The 23,022-nt window shown below is 38.5% G+C and overlaps 1 protein-coding gene across 2 annotated transcripts in view; it reads left to right on the forward strand.

The window, feature by feature from the left end:
- snx2 (sorting nexin 2) overlaps positions 1-19,851 on the forward strand; it is a 32,381-nt gene extending 12,530 nt beyond the window's left edge. Inside the window, exons 6-16 of one of the 2 annotated variants that reach the window (XM_038703807.1) lie at positions 439-580; positions 929-1,007; positions 2,676-2,751; positions 5,598-5,711; positions 6,171-6,264; positions 7,117-7,322; positions 8,004-8,147; positions 14,123-14,134; positions 15,792-15,872; positions 15,996-16,067; positions 16,683-19,851. In XM_038703807.1, coding sequence (XP_038559735.1) covers positions 439-580; positions 929-1,007; positions 2,676-2,751; positions 5,598-5,711; positions 6,171-6,264; positions 7,117-7,322; positions 8,004-8,147; positions 14,123-14,134; positions 15,792-15,872; positions 15,996-16,067; positions 16,683-16,733 — 1,071 coding nt within the window. In that variant the 3' untranslated portion in view covers positions 16,734-19,851. The remainder of the gene's footprint in view (positions 1-438; positions 581-928; positions 1,008-2,675; positions 2,752-5,597; positions 5,712-6,170; positions 6,265-7,116; positions 7,323-8,003; positions 8,148-14,122; positions 14,135-15,791; positions 15,873-15,995; positions 16,068-16,682) is intronic. The other variant, XM_038703808.1, reaches the window with a different exon arrangement.
- The last annotated feature ends 3,171 nt before the right edge of the window (positions 19,852-23,022 follow it).

Here is a 23,022-nt window from a genome sequence, read left to right on the forward strand (position 1 = left end):
TATTAAAAAAACGTAGGCTGGAGCGGGTGGTGTATTGCTTTATACATTATTAGTGCTGCTTGAAAATGAACCAGATCAGTGAATTTCAATGTTTTTTGTATAGTGAATTTGTGTGATCTCTCTCTGTAACTGCTATTATGAATCATCCTTATAGCTCTTTTTTGCAATATAGACAGTGATGATGGTGTACATTTATAAGTATTGCCCCCAGACCTCTGCACACGTTGCAGCTCTAGTTAAGATAATTCTCTCTGGACCAAAGTAATAAACTGACTTAATGACGCTGCCTCTCTTCAGCTGTGACATGGATGTTTTGGTGGCCATATTTTAATGTGAACGTTGAGATTGTGTCTTTTTGTCTTGTGAGAACTACAAGGCCTCTGCATGATCTCACTGTTTGCTGTTTTCTCTCTCTCTCTTTCTTTGTCTCTCACCCAGACCTCAATGTCTCTGTTTAAGAGTAATGAGTTTTCAGTAAAAAGGCGTTTCAGTGATTTTCTGGGTCTGCACAGTAAACTGGCCTCCAAGTACCTGCACGTAGGCTACATCGTCCCCCCCGCGCCGGAGAAAAGCATTGTGGGTAAGTGAAGCCACCGCCATGAACTCCCTCTGCTGTACTCCAGGACATGACTGTTAGGTTCAAGAGTCTGTAATGGTCATTCAGGTGCTCCCAGGGGGCCATAAATATCATCAGGAGAAGCCATGTGGAATGTCATTGTACCTGAGTATAATGACAATAAACATATCAATAATTATAACATAAATGTGAACATTATACATAGAGTAAATTTTGTCGGAGTAAAATTTGCTCTATAAGCTGTCAGGAATGACAGATTGTACCTTCGCGTGCATGTTTTGTTAATTAGTTTGGACTGTCGTCGTCCTGGTTGTTAATCACTTATGTTAATGAGTGTCTCTGCGTCTGCAGGGATGACCAAGGTGAAGGTGGGGAAGGAGGACCAGTCGTCCAACGAGTTTGTGGAGAAGAGGCGGTCAGCACTGGAGAGGTACGATGAGAAGGAAATGATAAATGCGCCAAAAATACAGTTGCTGTTTGTTTTCTGCCGCTTACTCTGGAGCATTTAAAGAGCCAAGCTGTTTGATTTCCCATGCTGGAAGATGGTCAGCAGAAATGTAACATATGCAAACTTTGTATTTTGACATGTCATCCATCAGTTTTGTTTGATCTCTATCCTCATTGGTTTCCATTTCTGTGTAAATCAGTTTATTGCAGACAAATAAACCAACACAGTCGGCAACGTTAAGTCACCTTTATTTATTTTGTCACAGTTTCATCCTTTTCATGTGGTGATGCAGTTGTGAGCTGGAACCACTAAAATCCATCCGCTGTGGTGCGTTCAAGGACAGTTTGACATCTGAGAATTAATATCAGTTGTTGAAAAGTTGCAAACAGCAAATACCACTAGTAGATTTGGGCAAATCATTGATTTTTGTTCTAGGAGACTAAATATGCTGCTATATTTCTGGCCTTTATTTCAATGAAGCAGATCTTTTTTTTTTCTCTTCATTTGAGGTTTTTTAAAATTTGTAGCTTGCTGTCCTTTCTATTTTTCACTCAAGAATTACTTAAAAGTTAAATAAAGGAATATTAGAACTGGAAATTACTCAGAAGGAGACAAAGAAAATGACTTAACATTTGTATACTATTTATTACTATTTTTTTTTTTTTTATTTAAAACTGTTAATAACAGTCTGTGTTGCTGCAGTAGTGCAAATAGGCGTTTTTGACATTTGTGTGTACGCGAGCGCAGCCGTGGTAAATACCAACTTGGTAAGAACTATACAGGCTGAAAGGTTAGACCACAAATATTAGATACATCATTATTACAACACACATGTGTGTGTGTGTGTGTGTGTGTGTGTGTGTGTGTGTGTGTGTGTTGAATACTGAGGAGCGTGGAGGTGGGGGGAGGGAGTTTCGGCAGCTGACATTCTGCTGCCCTTTTACTGATGGCGTTTGATTGACAGGAAGGTCAGCCAGTGACAGCTGATGGAGCTCAGAGATGTAGAACTCCACACTGATGGACGCACATACATTTTTTTTCTTAAATTTAATTTCATTAATGTTTTAGTTTTTGGTAATATACACCATCAGTTACATTACAGTGAAACAGAGTTTGTGTATTCACTTATTTTACATAAGTTATTTTTTAAAATGATCACTTGAAATTTCTGAAAAATCAATTCTGTTTTTAATCTTTGTCTTTGGAGTACAGCTGCAACAATTATCCGATTTAGTTCCGAAACTATTATTTTTTTTTTTTAAAGAGTAAAAGTCAAACTCCTCTGATTCCAGGTTTTTTTGCTTCACTATAACAGTAAACTGAAACACTGACAGACATTTCTCACTGTTTTCAGACATTTTTTAGACCAAACAACTAATTGATTAATCAAGAAAAATAATCAACAGGTTAATCAACTATGAAAATAATTGTTAGTTGCAGCCTTATTTATATTCTTTTAGCAACATTTTTGTGCTGCAACAAGAAGCAGCATCCTGAAACTAGAGCTGAGAACCTCTTAATATGGAAGGTTATATTTTTGACACCAACCAATCATGTCAAAGAAGGACAACCAACAGGGAGAATAACAAATTGATTGTTGACACTTGATTACTAACTGGTCATCATTATAAGTGAAGCTCTTTGTTTTAGGTATCTGATGAGAACAGTGAAGCATCCAATCCTGCTGAAGGATCCTGACGTCCTGCTGTTTCTGGAGAGCTCAGAGGTAAAAAAACAAAAACAAACATATGTGCTAACACGTTAGCACTAGTCAGTTTGTACAAACTCTGTGCTTCCTTGAACAGATTTTACTGGCAAACTTTAAAAAGTCTAGTCAGCCTTTAACAATGAACTACAGTCTGCACTGTCAGTTAGAAACTTCTTCTTCATCAGTGCTTTACTGCAGCAAATCAACAAAACCTGCAAATTGCAGTTTGGCTCTGTCCCTTCAATGAATTAGACCACATACCTGCTTTTTTCTGAAGTCCCTGTTCCATTTGAATTTTCACCTGGGGCCTGTCCCGCGAAACAAGTTTAACATACCCAGGATCTGTTTTTGTTATCTGGCTTCACTAACCCTAACAATCACAATCAGGATAAGCAGTCGCACAAAGGTGGTTATCAACTCGCTCAGTCAATCCAGGGTTTCCTAATCCAGCCATGAGCGCGGTACCATAAAAGAGGTGGTGTTAGCAGCAGATGACCAATCGCAAACATGGACAAGTCTACTGGTAGTAGAGCGGCATATTTTACAAATACAGGAAAGGCATTGCTGGACTGACCTGTATTGACGCTATAATGGAGGTTACTAACTTTTATGTATCATGCTAGGGCTGGGGGAGACATCAAATTAATTTGCTAACTTCAAATTTTATTTTTCTAATGTGTGAAATGTCTGCTATGAAAGCCAAGTTATTACAACTTTCACAAAAAGTTTTACTTTCAGTACAAAAGTAAGGCACGTTCCCCTAACAACGGTGATGTTTCAATCATGTTTGGTCTTGCTTGCAACATGATCATACATGTGGAGACGTGTTTTGTCACCTGATGAGTCCTATATTGTTTTTCTGTGAAAACAACGCTATGAGAGCACTGAGAGTGAATCAGAGAAGTAAAGTTGCGGCCAGACAGATAAACTATGAGCTGAAACTCGAGGGGAGCTGCAGATTCAGGTGATAATTCTCTAGAGGTTCTCAACTACCTTTTATGCATTGTTATTATAAATGGTTCAATTATAGCCACATTATTATTCTTAGATGCTTACAAGAAGTGGAGCTTCTGTTAGCACTTGTGGAAAGTTCAGGGGGTCCTCAATGATATGTCCCAGTAATGTGACTAGTAGTGTCGAGATGTCTTGGGTCCTCCCTTAAATGGAGCAAAAACAGATAACCTCCCCCCCAAAAAAGGCAAAAAACTCTCGTCTGAGTTTTTCCAATCTCTTGACTCCTTCTTCTCAACAAGCAGCAAAACGTCCCGACAAGGTCAAACCAACGGGTCTGTGCCTGCGAGCTGAGCCTCTAAAAACTGCCTTGGGGTTTAAGGGCCTCCGGCGTTTCCTGTTTCCTTGTTTTATTGTCCTCTTAGACAGTTTGAGCCAACAAGACGAAATGTTACAGAGGATTTAGTCTAACTCCCCTCCTCCTCTTCCTCCTCCCATCAGCTTTCTCTGCCGCCCAGCTAACAGTTGGTGGGATTGCGTTGGGAAGGAGCCGGCAGTCGTTGGGTCCAGAATAAATGGCCTCATGTCACAGATTTAACAGATGAATCACTCGGACGCTTGACCGACCGTGTCGGTCCGTCCGGCCCGCTTAATGAAACACAACCAGAGGAGGGGGGGGAATGGGACCGGACTGCAATTGAAAGCTATTTTTACCCCCCGCCTCCACTCATTTACTCCCCCTGTCAGAGAGAGCCCAGGGGACAGAGCCGTCCCCTGGCTGCTGCCGCTCCCGTTAAATGAGATTGGGGGGAGGGTGTTCTCGTCCAGTGTCGGAGGGAAACCCTGTATATCCGTGAGAAAAGTAAACTTTTCCAAAATGAAGAAAAATGAGCCTATTTTCAGAAGGACGTGCAGGCGTTTTCAGAGTGACACAATGAATTGTGCAGCATTTAAAGTTACTCTGCACATAAAGCGGCTGCTTTACATTTGATTGGGGGACGTTACAGTCATAGGGGTGAAGAGAAAAGACCACAGCTGTGAGAAAGAGAGAGGAGAGATGGAAGGAAAGGCAGAACAGAAAATACAAAACTGACAGCCAGCAAAAGAAAGTTCATATTCAAAATAAATCCTGTTATGGAAGAAGAATCATGAAGGTGAAAGACAAAAAGAAAGTGATTCAAAAACTGGGTAAGATAGCATATAAAGAAAATAAATTCAGGGAAAGAAATTAAGGGAAGCAAAGAAACAAAGATAAAGAATGAACAAGAAATAGAGAAGCAAAGATTTTTTTTTTTCAGAAACTATGAATGGGGAAAAAAGACGAGAATGTGAAGAGGTAAAAATTAAAAATAGAAAATGAAAGAGAAGATTGTAGACGACTGGAAGATCAGGAAAATTGGGGGAAGAAATGTAAATAAAATCAAAAGATGTACAAAACAGAAGTTAAGAGTAGATGAAAGAAAATGGAGAAAAGATGACCATAGCAATCAGAAAATGAGTGACAAAGACAGACAGAAAAGGAATACAAAGGCAACAAGAGAAAAGCAAAAGTCCCAGAATGAGAAAGAGATTAAAGCGAAAAACAATGGAATGACAAAGAAGAAAACTGGGCCTAAGAGAGAATCAGAAAGAAGGCAAATACTATAAATCCTCAAATAAAAATTTGAAAGTACAAACAAATATTGAAGCTCAGTCCAAGGAAAAAATAATTAGGGTGCATGGCATTATTTGTACTATAATGGCTCACATGGTAAATATAGTGTAATGTAAATTTTAGCAGCTTTTAAGTTGCTACAAGACTTTCAGATATACAAAAACAAAATGTAAAAAAGGCAAAATGAGTGATAAGTAAATGTCTGTTTGTTCCCCAGTTTAACCGCTCATCCTGTTTTTTTTTGTTTTTGTTTGGCCAGTTACCGCGGGCGGTCAGCACTCAGGCTCTGAGCAGTGCCGGACTTCTCCGAATGGTCAATAAGGCCGCCGATGCCGTTAACAAGATGACAATCAAGATGAACGAGTCAGACGCAGTGAGTGAAGAAGAGGGGAGAAGATGGATTGTTGATGGGAATGACAGAAGGAAGGAGGAGAGGAGTGCTTGGAAGAGAGGAAAGGATTGTGGGATAAGGCAAAGGGAAGAGGAGAGAAGGAGGTCTCAGTCAAGCTTGAGGAATAACGGGAGCAGGGAAGGAAGAAAGGAAAAAAAAAAATGAGGAAGGGAAGTGTTACTATAGCAGACTTAAAGAAAGGAGGTAGAGGAGATGGGAAGGAAAGAAGAAAGGAAGTATCAAATAGGGAAGTGTGGATGGGCGGTGGGTAGTGAGAAACAAGGAATCAAGACATTAGGGAAGGAAGTACGTAAACATGGAAATAAGGAGATGGGGAGGAGGAAAGAAGAAGAAAATGAAGACTAGTCAGATTGAACAGAGAGGGTGATGATTATAAGATCGACCTACTCTGTCTGAACTGTGTGTGTGTGTGTGTCACAGTGGTTTGAGGAGAAGCAGCAGCATTTTGAGAATCTGGATGTTCAGCTGAGGAAGCTTCATGCCAGTGTGGAGTCTCTGGTCTGTCACAGGAAAGGTATGATGCCCTGTGTGTGTGTGTGTGTGTGTGTGTGTGTGTGTGTGTGTGTGATACTAATTATTTCCAGAACTTAATCTTTGAGGATCTCACTGTCACTCCTGATGACCAGGTTCAGTTTTTATTAGTCTGTTTATTAAAAGAAAACAACAACAAAACTTAGGCGACTTCATCATTAACAAGCCTTTATAAAACATAGCCTACCACTGATGGAGAATGTCAACGGAGCAGACACATACAGAGAGAGAGGAACAGGAAGACACTGGGCACGCCGCTGTTTGCAGCAGAGGTTGGCGTGTGTGGTGAAAGAGAGTCGATTCAAGTAGGCTAGTGAGTAAACACTACAATAAGGTTTGAAATGATTGAAGTAAAATTAAAATGGTTAGATAAGAAAAACACTAGGCTACTAGAAATATTCCCCGCTAACCCAAACACCCATTGAGCAGCTCTGGATTTTCAAAATTAATTTTTCCAAGAGTGGTTCAGTAATTTGACAGGTAACTAACAACCGTGTGTGATTTGTTTTAATGCATTAGGAAGGGAAGCTTTAAATCCACATTGAGGTAGATGGAATCACTGCACATGTTTGTGCCCAGTCTTTATTTTTAGTTTTATATCTCACACCACTGTTAACTTCCACTGCTTTATTTATCAGTCAATTAAAAGCACTTGACAGGAGCTGTACACCTCATCTGCATTTAAACCCTAAAAAGAGGAAGAAAGTGTTTTGTTTTTATTTGAGGGCAGAGAAAATATAAGTATGTCTTCACTTTTTTTGTTTTTTATTTTGAGACATCCTGCATCACATTTTGGCACCAGATTCTTGAATTTCTCGCATGCTCTTTTCTCCAGAGCTGTCAGTGAACACGGCGCAGTTCGCCAAGTCCGCAGCCATGCTGGGGAACAGCGAGGACCACACCGCTCTGTCCCGAGCTCTGTCCCAGCTGGCCGAGGTGGAGGAGAAGATCGACCAGCTGCACCAGGACCAGGCCAACGCGGACTTCTACCTCTTCTCTGAGTTACTGGGCGACTACGTCCGCCTCATCACTGCCGTCAAGGTACGAGCAGGTCTGCTGGTAGTTTCCTCTTCACAAAAACGTCATAACAGAGGAACTGAAGCCTCAGTCCTTTTTTAGAGGAAATTAGCTTTTAAGCAGTGCAGTGAAGCTAAAACCAGCATTAACTATAACTCTGTTCTGCTGAATAACTGATCCATCCTGCTGTCTTTGCTGCCAGACACAAAACACCTGAGTCCAGGTAGGAATGAGACAGGATGTGAAAGAGTAGTGTAGAGTAGAGAAAACAAAAACTAGTGTAGAGAAGAATAAAGTAGGTGCATTGTATATTATAACTATGTGTTGTGACTTCAGCTGTTGAACCTTTTTTTTAACCCAGCATCCAATTTAAAAAATTCTCTCCTAATGCAACAGAGAAAAACTTTTCTGTATATCTTCAGTATTCCCCTGTTTGCATCCTTTTTAAAGTTACAGGATGCAGTTCATATTAAAAGTGTGCACAAACATATTTGGGTACATTTAAGTAGATGAGATGTGGTTAAATCTAAATAAAGGCATGGGAGTTTCTCAAAATGATCCCCATTATAAATAAATAATGTATCTTTATAAATTATGTTTTTCGTGGTCTTTGGAGTAAACTGTGGAGTCATTTATTAATGTTGTGAGAATTTCTGGGACATGTGGTGTGTATTAAAGTGTGTGTGTGTGTGTGTGTGTGCGCAGGGTGTGTTTGATCACCGTATGAAGACGTGGCAGAAATGGCAGGACAGTCAGATGCTCTTGCAAAAGAAACGAGAAGCTGAGGCCAAACTTCAGTTCACCAACAAACCAGACAAACTGCAGCAGGCCAAAGATGAGATCAAAGAGGTAAGACCGACCGACAGACAGTGTGGATGGATCGATGGATGGATATAGACCGAAACAGTAATCAAAATAACAGCTGTCCAGGAAGTCACTACAAGAATAATCAGAGTACACTATTCACTAGTAAACTTCAGCAGTGATAATGACTGTAACTCATGTTCAGTGAACACAGTAGATGAAATGAGCCAGAAGCAGTCAAATAAACAGCTGTAATGGTGATAACGGCATCTCGTCTGGAAATGTGTCAGATTACAGAGTCACCCTTAAAAAAAAACAAAAAAAAAAAAACTGTTAAGTTTATTAAATTTAAGCTTGCAGAGAAAATATTAACAAGGAAATGTTGGTAAAAGTGATCTGTACTATGTCAAACAACATTATACTACAGTGCTAGATACTAATTAAAACAGGCGAAACACAAACATAAGACAAACTGCAGAATAAATTCAAGACCACAGTACAGTGGTTCAAAAAGTACACGGAGACAGACTGGCAAATACCTGTCAGAGTGAAAACACATGTCAAACGCAAACAGTCTTAAGGTGGCGTTTCCCATAATCAGATGTGAAAACACTGTGAAAGGTGTCTCTTTTAGGGATGAACCTCCAGAGAATCATCAGCTGAATCTGCTGCTGCCCTCAGCTTTAGAGAGTGACGTTCAGCTTGTTGTTTATCTGTCCGGCTGCAACTTTACTGTTCTGGTTCACTCTCAGCGCTCTCATAGCGTCGTTTTCAGAGAAGCTGTAAAATTTCATCATGCACAAGCCGCTGAGCAGAAAACAGCAGACAGACCCAGTGGAAGACTAGCTGGTTAACACAGTGGAGCATGAAAAGAGAGTTAATATTGGACATAACATTCATTAGGTGACACAAACCCCAATCCACATGAATGATTATGTTTGCCTTTTGATTAGTAAAGTTACAAAAGAGATGGAGACAGGAAACAGAGAGGTATTGTTGTGGTTCCTAGCAAGTACCTCCTCCAAGCAAGGACGGCTGACTGATGACCTATGACCGAGGTATCAGACAGGTCATTACAATCTCAACGCATGTTAAATTTTAGCATTTCTTTCCACCTGCCTTGCATTTTCTCTAGCTCTATGTACCTGTGCTAAGAGACTGGTAGCCCTGCAGAGTAATAAGCCTTGATACAGAGGAAGCCCACTATGTGGTCCACAGGTCACCAGTTTTGCTACATCCCACCTGCAGTGGCAGTGGGAGATAAAGACATTTCCACCATAAATTGGTGCAGAAATGTTTACCAGAATTCAGGAAATTAAGTCTGTAATGCTTAAAATAAAAATTGGGAGCACTAATTTAAAATCTCGCTTAGGGCTCCAACACTGGCCCTGGTGATACCTATGACGTTGGCAGCGCACATACCCTTACATTTATACTTGTGCGTTGATGTCTGCATCGCTCTACAATTATACCGCCAAAACTCTAGTTGGTGGTGGGGTTTCTATGTTCCACTGTGTTGATTGACACTGTGTTGACAGTAAGAACTAAGGGGCGTGTGTGTGAATTTAACAGGATACTCATCCTGGGACAAAAAAAACCTCATGCTATGCCACTGGTAACTCGAGTGCAACCAATGCAAAAAGTTAGTCTGGAGCCCTGCAAGAGGGGCTGTTGGGAGGCTTTTTAATCGGTTTCTGATTTAGTTTTGGAGCCTGTATGTTTTTCTCGAGTGTCACATTCAGTGGGCGCATTTTTAATAATCCAATAGCAGAAGTGCTTCTCTCACTGCTCTCTTAGCTACTCATTTAGTTTTAGGTTCATAGGGAGTAGACCAGATTTGCTGGATTCCCTGTGCTTCTAAGAGATGGATTACGGTTTGATTATCCATCCGTAATGACTGGATAGTGGGATATTGGACCAGGAACTCTGCAATCTTAGCTGATACTTTTCTTCCTGTTGCAGTTCTCATAGAAAAACTTGTTTAATGTTAGATCTATTATCAGCACAGACACCAAAGTAATTGTTTCCCAATCTGGTGCAGAGAGACAATGGTCCGGCCACATCTGCGCTGAAATGTGTGTAACGTGTGTTGTTGATAATGTGTCGCGATTGGGTGTCTGTTTTCTTAAACCCCCCAGCCTGTGCACATTAGGGACAACTTTTCCTTCAGCTAATCACGTTCCCCTTAATTCCAGGTATATCCACCCCTTCTCCTTTCAGCCAGAGAACTACTCTGTCTGCTCCTTCATGACCTAAACCCTCGTGTACTTGCTTTAACACATTGGCTTGGTCAGGCTCTGGTACTTTAGTTGTAACTGTTTCACCATATATCCACTTCTTAGGTATGATAAACGCTCCTCGATGAGGACTTCGCCCTTAGCATAGGTCCCAAGGCTGGGGAGACCATTTCAGCAGGATGTCTGTGATTAAACAGGTGCTGCTTTTCACTGTAGCAGAACTGCCAACTGTCAGGAAGCAGAGTCAACCGTCATAGTTCATGGCAGCTTTGTAGTCATTCAAATAGAGTTACAACCAAAGTTCATGTCTAATTTTTATTCTTTTTGTGTTGTTGTCAACTATTAGTCTCACTTTGGTATCAAAATTCCTTTGGGGGATGGGAGGGGATGCAAAGAGGTGAGGTGAGGCCATAACCCATTTAGCCAGACCCTATAACAGTAGCATACATTAAAAAATCAAGTAATCAGTACACTGGTTATTATGTTGTTCAAAATCTAGTTTTGCTTAATCAGGTGAATCACTCCTCTCTGAGGCTATTGGTCTGTCTAGTCGGATAAAACAAGTGCACCTCCACTGTTCAGTCATGTGAAAACTTTTCTTTGTGTATGAATCTTGTTTGTTTGGTGTTTTTTTTATTTATTTTTTTCTTTTAGTCTGCAGGCTTCACATGAACTCAGTACGACAAACAAGTGCGAGAGAGTAGTAGAAGTACTTTTATTAGAGCTTCTGTTGAAGCTGTCACCACACAAATTCATCCTGCCAGGATATAACACGCACACGCGCACACACACAGTTGGCGTGGTCGGGGGTCTGGTATTAGAGCAGAGGAGCTGTCAGATGCGGGGTGTTGCAAGGAGGATGGGGGAGTTTTGGGGCAGGCTGTCAGAAGCTACAGACGAGGACAGTTCGCAGTAGAGTTACAACCAACATTTATTTGGAGCCGACAAAGAGTTTTGCCGCCTGTCAGGAGTCGGGTTTTGGTTCACGCCTTGACAACAGCCAACAGAAAACACACAGCGGCTTTTTCCTAAAGTAAAAAAAAAAAAAACAGAAAAGAGTTTTACTTCATGCTGCTGCTGTTGGAAACCTGGTGAACAGCTGCTACAGACAACAGATTAATGCTGGAGATAAACCCTCTTCACATTGTAAAAGAGTGATTTTGTGCTCATGAACCTTAAAGTCCAGAATAAATTTTTGTACAGAAGATTGGAAGCAGAGAAGGTAAAAGCTGTCAACGTCCTCCTCATCTTCAGTCTCTGTCTTTCCTGCTGCCTCGCTGCTGCTGATGTCATGTAGGTTTCTTTTTCTCCGGATAAACATATCTGTTAACCTCCTCTCTGTGAGAAACAACACAATAACAGACAGAGCATTTGAAAGTAGGTCCACGCTAAACCAGCTAATACTGGAAAAACAAACACAGTTGTTTTTTCACACTAGTGTTTGCAGGTTGTTGAAGATCTTTGTCTGCACCGAAACACACAAACAGCAGAGGAAGCACACCAACTCTGATCAACACATGTTGGGTTGCAACATTTTGTTTGCCGACTGAAAGAGGACAAAGAAGAAGAGATTAGGCTCTTTTCTTACTGAGTCTCAGCTGTTTGAACCTCCAGTATCATGAAGTCCAACCAAATAAACGTGAATACAGATTAATGATAACATCTGTAGTGCGATTGGCTGTGTTTTCATCTGAAGAGTTGATCAGAGACGGTTAGAGGTCACACAAAGTTGCCTACACTGTAATAAAGTGCAGTATGATACATTTGTTTAGGCAGAATAGACAAATTAACTTCACCTTTTAATGAAACTCACTAGTTGCGCCATGAGGTCACCATTTAACAGACTCTACTATTAGAAAGGAACAAGACTCAGTTTGATTTTAAATACAAGAACATGTTTTGTGCACATTAGTTGTGTAAAATGTTACATTGAGGTCTATTTAATGTATGTGTGATCAGTAAATTAGATGTCAGATGTTAGAATTCAGGTGAAGCTTCCTGAGTGATAGAAAACACAGTGGTGTGTTCAGTCTCTGCTGTCAGATTGTTAAACCACACTGCCCCCTGTGGGCATCAAATAGGAACAACAGCCAGAGTTTGAAACACTGCTTCTGTCTGCACAAGGACACTTGATTTGTTCTCAGAAAATAGTTTTGCTTCAAAAGGATAATGTTCACACTGGATGTTATTTTTGGACCAGTTTTAAATTCGGATCCATAGAGTGAGAGGGAATTTAGGAAGGTCAGTTTACATTTTGTAAATCAAAGGTACATTTAATGTGTTTGTTTATTTATTTTTTTTTACAGGAAGATACCAATATATATTAGACGGGTCAGACAGGATTGAGCATTTTTAACACATCACTGTGGAACAAATGTTCGCAGCATTAATACCCAATAAGAAAATTGTGTTGCTGCCTGCTTCTATGTCTCTTCTCCTGCTTAAACTTCTGCACACGAAGTGCTGACTGTCAACTCATATCGGCAGATAGATATACTGTTGTTTGTCAGCAAATAGTTCCATGCATGTAATTACCCCTGCAATCACAAACTGTTGTTTACAGTGTTGTTACATTCCTGTTTGTGTACAGATTAAACAATCAAGACACAAAGTGGTAATCAGTGACCTTTTAGATGTTTTGGTACATGTGAATCTCTAGGCACCTCACGATTTGATTTAGATTAGAGAGCTCCACTATGATGACAAAATAATTATTGATGCATCCAAATGATTGATTTCTATACATGATTAAAAAAATGTAGCGATCCATAATTAAAATAAGCGGATGAATTTACTTTCATTCTTTTAGTTTATTTAAATGCTGAAGAAGTTTCTTTTTTTGAAAAGTGTAAATATTCCACAGCCTTAATTCTTACTGTATGAGTTAAGGTGCTCAGATACTGACATCCAAGGAGGGTTAAATCAAGGGTAGGGGGACTGGGTTGAAAATACTCTAAGATGTTTTGCCTCTCCTCCAAGGGGCTTCTTCACTCCTGACTGACTGGCAGGGATGGATAGATACCAGTTGGTTGGTCTGTGTTCCTAGCTGTTGTAAAGACAGTCGCTTGGTCATATGAGGCCTAATGTGAGAAATACTGGAATATTGTCTAAAAGAAAAAGATTCTGTAATGCTCTGACCTGCTGATAACTCCTGATCTGTAGCTTGCGCTCAAGACATAATCTTTTAAGAGAATCACGATGCGTTTACGAATCGATCCACCACCACCCCTAATTAATATCCATTTTCTCATTCCACTCTTAGAAAGAAACAGAATAAGTGTATTTTTGAGCCATTTCTTCAAATACTACACTTAACAAAATGAGCCAAATGTCACAAACGCATCAGTGTTTATTGTCTCAAACATACCACACACACACCTTGCCTAAATAAAGTCATCCAGTGTAACCTGAACAAAATGTTGATTTAAGTCAGGAATATATCTGAACATTGTGTAAACACAACTCAACTTCTGACCAAATTTTTAGTGTGCGACAGTTTTCAAAAATACTGCTACACACAGACAATTTTCACTCAGAAGGTCCAAAAGAAGGTTTTGATCTCAGCTTGTGTGGCTTTACAAATCTAACTACTGTATATCCCATCTCACTGTAGGTTTAAACCTGTAGACAGTAGCTTTTTTCATCACAGTATTATAGTGTTTCAGGGAGGATTTTTTTTGCTCATGTCTCTGGATCTTCCTCTATGATTTTGGAAGCTCTGAACATTTTTTCCTGCCTCTTAAATTTTGTTGCATTTTCCCTGCCATGCCTTCCTGCAACCAGGAGATTGAGGAGGTAGGACCTGCCCCGTCTGTCTGTCTGTCTGACTGTGTAACTGTCTGTCTGCAGCTCTGTGTCCACCTGCCTGACTGCCTGCTTCACACCTTTTAGTTGCCTCATTGTACCATTTGGCTCTCATATTTATCACTATTAATTTGAATATTTTCACAATACCATTCGTTTTTTGTTTGTTTTTAGTGTTGTGTTGCGCTGTCACTTAGTCCCGGGTCACATGAATTAGTTTGTCAGTGTAGTTCCGATTTTCCCTAATTTGCAATAACTGAAGTCTCTTTTTCTGATCACAGATTAAAAATGTTCATTTTGGGTCAACATTTTAACCTGAAACTTTCAAACCCTTTCATGTGACAACTTGCACCATGTAACAGTGTTTACTTGCATCCACATGGCTTATTGAGCAGTATAGTTTTTTTTTAGTCTTTATCCATGACAACTTCATATAATCAGCAAATTAAACTAATTAAATTTATGATTTCAATCTTTTATCAATAACTTAATTTAATAGTCTCCACTATCAGTAACTTTATTTAATAATCTTCATCTAAACTACAACGGATAGAAACACAGCATTAGTTATTTGATTAGTTTAAACTTAGTGCGGGCCAGAGTAAAAGCACATAATCTTAATCATATTAGTTTAATTATTATAAAATTTGAAAGTAAACATGCAGGAAATGTTTATTGTTCACAAAATGAGTTGCGTGTATTCAACAAAGATGAATACACGTGATTAAAAAGATAGTCATCTTATGAGTGCAACATCTGGAAAATATTATGAAAATATTACAGCTGGTAAATTTTTGAACCTTTAATGCTACAATAAGTGACGACAATTTGAAAGCTGCATCCTTTTATTTACTTGCAAAAAATGTGGAATTAAAATATTGTTTTGTTTAATACATTAAAGCAGAATTAAAATTTCCTAAGGCATTATTTAGAAAGTTAACCGTTTGAAAGGGGATCTTTGCCAGATTTAAATTTATACCTTTTTGACGCTTGGTTTGACTTAAAGTCTCCTTAATTGATTTGAGCTCTTTGAAGAACCCGTTTTGGACAGATTCTTTTTTAAAATGGTAATATATCGTCCAGGCTGATATAAGCTTATTGCAGATATATTGGTTTAGGTGTAAATGTGGACCAATAAGTAACGACAGGACAGAAATGCCATACTGTGTTTTGAGGAAATGTAGACACAATGTCTCAGTTTCAAAGTTTGTCCCCCAGACGCCTTTTAACAAGTATTTTTTTCAGTTGTAAAATCTCCCTGTGTCTTGTTCAGAATTTAAAAGAATTGTATCTAGACTTATGGTAATAAAAAAAATTGTAAAGAATATCAGTATCGGCCTTGAGAATCCAGTATTGGTCAAGCAATCATCAGTAGAGTCATACAGTGTGGACAATAGATTGTGTTTTTGTTGTTGTTACAGTTTGGGTAAACTGAAACTTTAAAGTCTCTAACATCTGTAACAGGCTGGAGGTGATGTTAATATACTCTGAAGGTTGGCAGAAGGAGTTAAAGATTTCACAGTACACACGGAGAATTTATTCGTCAAAATATACAAATGGACCAACAAGGTTCCTCGTCTGAAATGGGGATTTAAACAGAAATTATAAATGTTGTTTTCCTTTTTGTGTGTTTGTGTGTGTGTTTCAGCTGGAGGGGAAAGTTCAGCAGGGAGAAAGAGACTTTGAACAAATCTCCAAAACCATACGCAAAGAAGTCAGCAGGTTTGAGGTGAGAAGGGAATGAATGAGTTTTCAAATGAATGGTTTGAAGGAATGAGAAGGATGGATAAATGAATGCTTATTTTCTGTATTTTAAAAACTGAAAACATTTGTGACTTTTTTTGCTCAACAGAAAGAGAGAGTGAAGGACTTTAAAACGATTATTATCAAATACCTGGAGTCACTGGTCCAGACACAACAGCAGGTAAAGACAAAGACAATATCCTCCTTCTTCCTCATGTTCGTATTATTATTGCTATAGTCAAAATACTGTTTTATATAATTGAGCACAATGGTTCAATATAAGCTTATGTAAAATAAGCTTTAAGACAATAAGAAATCACTTATTCACAGCTGAATATAAGCTGAACTTGGATCGTAATTTATGCACAATACAAAATGTAGGACATAGTCTACTGTGTTTCCTTTTTATTTATTAGCCACGTCAAAGACACATTTCCATTGCCTTGCCTTGTGATGCACAAAGGACAATAAAGTAAAAATAATTATGCTATTTCTGAATTTAAATTTGAATGCAGTTGTCCATTTTTCATTAAATTTTATTTTAATTATAACAGTGCTATTATTGTAATGAGTACACTAAAAATTATTTAGCATCTTCAAACATGGACTTTTAAATTGGATTTTAAAACAGAAAATTACATTTTGTCATACAGCGTGGCCTCAGACTTCCATACATTGAGAGTAGAATACGACGTATACGATTTTTTACATATAAACTTTTAAGTAATATGAATACAACCAGAAAGCTTTTGTGGCAAATAAATAAAAAGAAAATAATTTTGTTTTTCTCCCACAGCTGATAAAATACTGGGAGGCCTTCTTACCTGAGGCCAAGGCCATCTCATAGAGTCCACATATACGCAACAGACAGTCCTGACAGGCTCCGGTCAAACTACACTACCCATAATGCACCTGTCCTCCTGGGTCACCCTCATCCTCCTGTTTATGCTCAGAGTGAAGAAGAGAAGTGAGGCAGCAAATCGGCTTGACGTGACTTTTACACTTTCTTCATCTTTTTTTTTTTTTTACCAAACATCAGGGGAATGGGTGAGAGTAAGTGGGTGTTGTAATCTCACTCTGTAAAATTGTTTGAGTTTATTTTTTCAGATAATGTCATTCTGAGGAATTGTGTCCACCCCCCTTTAGTTTGGTCTTTGGAGGTATGAATGCACATTCCTGCCATAAAAATTAAGAAGATGAAGAGTTAGGAATGATCAAAATAAATTGTCAGGGAAAGTTTGACATATTAAGTTAAAAGATGTTTAAATTCTGACAAAAGTAAAATTGGTAAAGTAAAATAAAGTGAAGTAAAATTTATGAGACACTAAATGCCTTTATCAAAAAAAAAGTATAACCCTACTCTTTCACCGAAACAGGCCATGTAATGACACCTGAGCAAGTTTGCCGAAGAAAGCTGTGGGATCTGGTCACCTTAAAATTTTGAAAATTTTAGTACTGATATGGGCTATTTAGCATTTATAAGCAGTATATAAACAACTACAAATGGTTAATGACACAGTATAATGTAGCTGTAAGCAGATATAAGTGTTCATTATCATTTCTTAAACAATTTTATTTTTACCCAGATTTGATCCAAAGGTCAGGAATAACCATTGATGCTAAAGTTCATCATAATGGTCTTGACTGACCATGAGAATATTTATGTTAGCCATTACTGACTTTTTATTTCTTCTAGTTTTCATGGCAAGAAAAGGCTTCCTTACATTCTCTCTAAATACTACAATACCCATGAGCCTCTGTGGCAGTTGCTCAGAGTTGCTTAGAGTCAAAGCTGTGAAGTTAGAGTTGTAGCATGTTTTTGAAGTTAATATGATGACTGCTGCAAACCTCCAATTTCACACCACCATTTCCAAGCAACAGAATCTAAAGCTCTCTGATTGGATGTTTTTCTGAAGTGTTCTCTGGGAATTGTTGTCGACTTCTCTCCTAATCACAGTCTGGAATTGATTTGTTTTGAGTCAAGCAGATTTCATTATAATAATTAAAATAATAATCCATTTCATTATTGTATTTTTTCTGTCACCCAGCACTATCAGTTGTTAGTGCTAGCAGCTTTTTTCTTCTTTTCTTTTTTTTAGAACAGAACAGCAGGTAAATATGGAAACTTTTGTCCACCAAAACCCCCAAAACAAACAATCAGACACTGTGGTTTTATTTTTAATGTTTGGAACATGAGCTGTGAAACTGATCCGGAGTCAGTGATGAAGGCATATTTTGTGTCTTGTACTTCCCGTCATCTGTTCAGTCCCCTCACTTCCCTTCATGCCTTTCCAAACAAAAGCCCTTATTTTTGTTGCTGCATGATCGTAAAGTGAAGGCAACGTTTTCTCTTTCTGCCCTTTTTGAGCTAATGAGAGCAAAGAAGGAACACTGTCACTTTCTGGTTCTGTTCACTGCTGCTGCCTGATGAAAACGTAGAAAAAGCAAATTTTCTCTCTTCTACTTGAAAAATCTTGATTCAATACCCATAGTTCATAACTCTGCTAATTAATGTATCCTAGGGTGGTGAATTTCTCTAGACGCACTGACCCCATCTTCACTTTAATTAATCTGTATCCTGGGTATTTAGAAAGTATTCACATTGAAGAAAATCAAATCAAATGCAGGTGTTTGATTTAAGCACCAAAACTAATGCTGAAAGTCATCAGAGATGCATTTAGTATTATTATTTTAAAGTTGGGCTAAATTTGTTTAAAAATAAGCATATTTTAAAATCCTCCATAACATTTATAGTTAAAACTGAAATATAGTCCTTTAAATGCTGACAGTTGTGACCGCTCTGTTTATACGGTCTTTCGACCTTATATCCCCAAATAAGTCCTTACTTGCAAAATCTTCCTTTCACAGTTTTTAACTGCAAATATCTTAAAAATCAGAATGTGGAAAATGTACACTGCATAACACTGTCCACATTGCAACAGTGGACCTGTGACCTCAGTTTATTTCAACAAAACAATTATTTTTATTTTTTATTTTTTTTCTTCTCTAGCATCATTAAATGGGGCCTTAAGGGGCCAAAATGGCCTTGTTGTGGTTCCAAATCTGGTTTGGGAAACAGCTCTGTGTTCGAGGAAAAGTCCTCACTGATTACTTGGTGCTTCAGTCCAAACTAGAAGAATCAAACCAAAACTAGAGGAAGAATAAAGAAAAATTTCAATCATAATGGTTTTCTATCGTAAATTACAAATAAGCAGCAGATCAGGAATCTGAAACCCTGCAGTCTGAACAGAACCTTGGTGTTTTTCTTCCTCCTGTTCCTTTTCCTCAACGAGGAGACTTAAGATGTTTTCACTTTTGGTTTAATACATTTAACAGGATCAAATGGCTTGTTAGCGTCTTTAGCATTTTTAGTTTCAATAGCTTGTGACGCTAACTAGCTGTTTTCACTGCACATGAAGGATTTCCCGTTGAAGGAAACTGAAGTTGAGCCAAAATTCAGAGTGTTTGTAGTTTCAGGTGTGGAGGAAGTGAGGGAGTGTCAGGTGTCAGTGTGTGTGTCCGTCCAGAGAGCAGCCTCAGACTGAGGACTGTTTTTCTGGCTGTTTCTCTTCCTATTGATCAGTGTGAGGGCTGCAGTTATACATATTTAACTGCAAATTCTACAGAATCTGTTCTTGATTTTATTTTGTTGAATTTAAAGCACACTTCATTATCAGAATAACATTAAAACTGGAAATATATAAAACATGTTTTCAAGCCCTCATCGCCATTACTCCTCAATCTCAAATCATACAGCACTATGTTGATTGCTACCTTTTTGTATGTTATGCAATGTTTTTTTTGCCGCCTAATGATGTGCAATGGTTGAGAATTTTTTGTTTTTATTTTCACAGATGATGAAATGCTTCATCTGAGCAAACTTTTTTTTAACTCTGTTTTGACGTGACATTCCTGCAGTGCAGCAGAGCAGACTTTAATTACAATAAAGGAATGTATCCATTGGACTGGGTTTCATGTTATCCTTATTTTCAATGCAGATCATTTAACTCTTCTGTTAAACTAAGACCGTGGATCACTTAAGGTTTTATAACACCTTGTAAAAACTCGAACTTGAAGCCTTCTTTTTATTTTATTATTATTGCCCCACTGGTATTTTATCATGTATTCTTCTGCTCAGTTCTATTATTATTATTATTATTATTATTATTATTATTTTAATTTCCCTCTCTCTCTGGATAGATATATTTAAGAAGTTAAAATGTTACTTTAATTGTACTACACTACAAGGTGCATTTCTCTCATGAGATGTATCACAAATGCTGGTTATTATAGTCATAGAAATATCACCAAAGGAATTCCATTAGATTTTATTTTACATTTTAATTTAATAGTATTAAGTTTTGAGTAGATTGATTAGTTTTAGACTTAGTTTAGACTTCATTTCTTGAAAAACCTCATGACATCCGATGTTTTTTTTTTTGTTGTTTTTTTACTTTTTATAGATGAAATATAAAACAAGAACATTATAAACACGATGCTACGGAGAACTGAAGTCCCAAAACCTGATCTTAATTTATTATTCATGATTAACAAAATATCACATTAATCTCATGTCATAAGAAGATTTTAAAAGGTCATTAGTACACACAAATCTTTATCCTGCACACAAAAATATCTTTTGGGATGTCGGGGGCTCCACAAGAAATTATATTTTTGTTTGTATTTTTCAGCCTAATTTGTGCTCAAAACTGTTGATGTACCCAAATTTATTGCTCAATGCTGATAGTAGTAGTAGCTGATAGTAGTTCAGAGGTGTTAAAGGACCAGAGTGACCCCCAAAATATGCATTCTGTAGCTTAAGAACAGTCATTCCTTTTGGGTCTTAAAATACATCCTTAGTTACAAGGTAACACACAGTTTTGCCTACAGGCAGCCAATCCTTATCTGCGTACCTGTCCTGTCACCTGTCCTCCATCACTGTTATTGTATGTGTGTTTTGTGAGAGGTGTGGCTCTTATCCAGCTTTTTTTTGTCCAAAGAGTCGGTCTGTCAGAACCTCAAAGTGATAATCAGTGTCGAGCCTGGAAAAGATTCACGCAGACTGTCAGGAGGCTTCACATCAGCTCTGCATATACCGTGCATACACACACTCACACACTGAGCTTATAGGCAGAAGGCTGTCAGAAAGTGGGCTGTGCGTTACTTTGCATCGTGGCTGTCACAGAATCGACTAGCTGTCATATTCAGGCTGCAGGTTTCTGTGGAAGATGAACAAATGCACATCCGATTGTATTAAGAGGTGTGTGTCAATTTGCGCTGATTCAAAGTTGCTTTCGTCTTTCACATTACAGCATCACCAGTTGAGCTGCTGCCATTTGACATAAGAGTGTTCTTTAAAGACACAAATCTTAAACTAGTGTCTTGGTGGAATTATTACATGTGCTTAACATTTTGTTGACTGAATCAATTTGTTTTGTTTTTTTTCTATTTGCAGTTTTTAAATGTGTGAAAATCAATCAAATATGAATTGAGTCCAATCAAACCATTTTTTTAAATATTTGTATTTTTTTCATGGAACTCAGGTAGGATAGCAACTGCATTAACAAGCTAGCAGGGATCCTATAAACACCACGTGGTAGCAACCACCTGGTAATGCCATATTAGCCTTATCTCTACCCCTATAAAAGACCACTTTTAAAGTGTGAGGAAACGCTTAGCAAGTTACTAGCATACACTATACAGGTGCTGGTCATATAATTAGAATATCATCAAAAAGTTGATTTATTTCAGTAATTCCATTCAAAAAGTGAAACTTGTATAATGTCTACATTCATTCCACACAGACTGATATATTTGTATATAAGTGTTCATTTCTTTTAATGTTGATGATTATAACTGACCCAAAATCAGTATCTCAGAAAATTAGAATATTGTGAAAAGGTTCAATATTGAAGACACCTGGTGCCACACTCTAATCAGCTAATTAACTCAAAACACCTGCAAAGGCCTTTAAATGGTCTCTCAGTCTAGTTCTGTAGGCTACACAATCATGGGGAAGACTGCTGACTTGACAGCTGTCCAAAAGACGACCATTGACACCTTGCACAAGGAGGGCAAGACACAAAAGGTCATTGCTAAAGAGGCTGGCTGTTCACAGAGCTCTGTGTCCAAGCACATTAATAGAGAGGCGAAGGGAAGGAAAAGATGTGGTAGAAAAAAGTGTACAAGCAATAGGGATAACCGCACCCTGGAGAGGATTGTGAAACAAAACCCATTCAAAATGTGGGGGAGATTCACAAAGAGTGGACTGCAGCTGGAGTCAGTGCTTCAAGAACCACCACGCACAGACGTATGCAAGACATGGGTTTCAGCTGTCGCATTCCTTGCGACGCGTCAGAAGCATCTCGCCTGGGCTAAAGACAAATAGGACTGGACTGCTGCTGAGTGGTCCAAAGTTATGTTCTCTGATGAAAGTAAATTTTGCATTTCCTTTGGAAATCAAGGTCTCAGAGTCTGGAGGAAGAGAGGAGAGGCACAGAATACACGCTGCTGTAAGTCCAGTGTAAAGTTTCCACAGTCAGTGATGGTTTGGGGTGCCATGTCATCTGCTGGTGTTGGTCCACTGTGTTTTCTGAGGTCCAAGGTCAACGCAGCGTCTACCAAGACGTTTTAGAGCACTTCACGCTTCCTGCTGCTGACCAACTTTATGGAGATGCAGATTTCATTTTCCAACAGGACTTGGCACCTGCACACAGTGCCAAAGCTACCAGTACCTGGTTTAAGAACCATGGTATCCCTGTTCTTAATTGGCCAGCAAACTTGCCTGACCTTAACCCTATAGAAAATCTATGGGGTATTGTGAAGAGGAAGATGCGATAAGCCAGACCCAACAATGCAGAAGAGCTGAAGGTCACTATCAGAGCAACCTGGGCTCTCATAACACCTGAGCAGGGCCACAGACTGATAGACTCCATGCCACGATGCATTGCTGCAGTAATTCAGGCAAAAGGAGCCCCAACTAAGTATTGAGTGCTGTACATGCTCATACTTTTCATGTTCATACTTTTCAGTTGGCCAACATTTCTAGAAATCCTTTTTTTGTATTGGTCTTAAGTAATATTCTAATTTTCAGAGATACTGAATTTGGGATTTTCATTAGTTGTCGGTTTTTATCA

Source organism: Micropterus salmoides, unplaced genomic scaffold (genome assembly GCF_014851395.1).
Source record: "Micropterus salmoides isolate LMB-PRFRI ecotype aquatic unplaced genomic scaffold, ASM1485139v1 Ms_hic_scaffold_7, whole genome shotgun sequence".
NCBI classification, from domain to species: domain Eukaryota; kingdom Metazoa; phylum Chordata; class Actinopteri; order Centrarchiformes; family Centrarchidae; genus Micropterus; species Micropterus salmoides.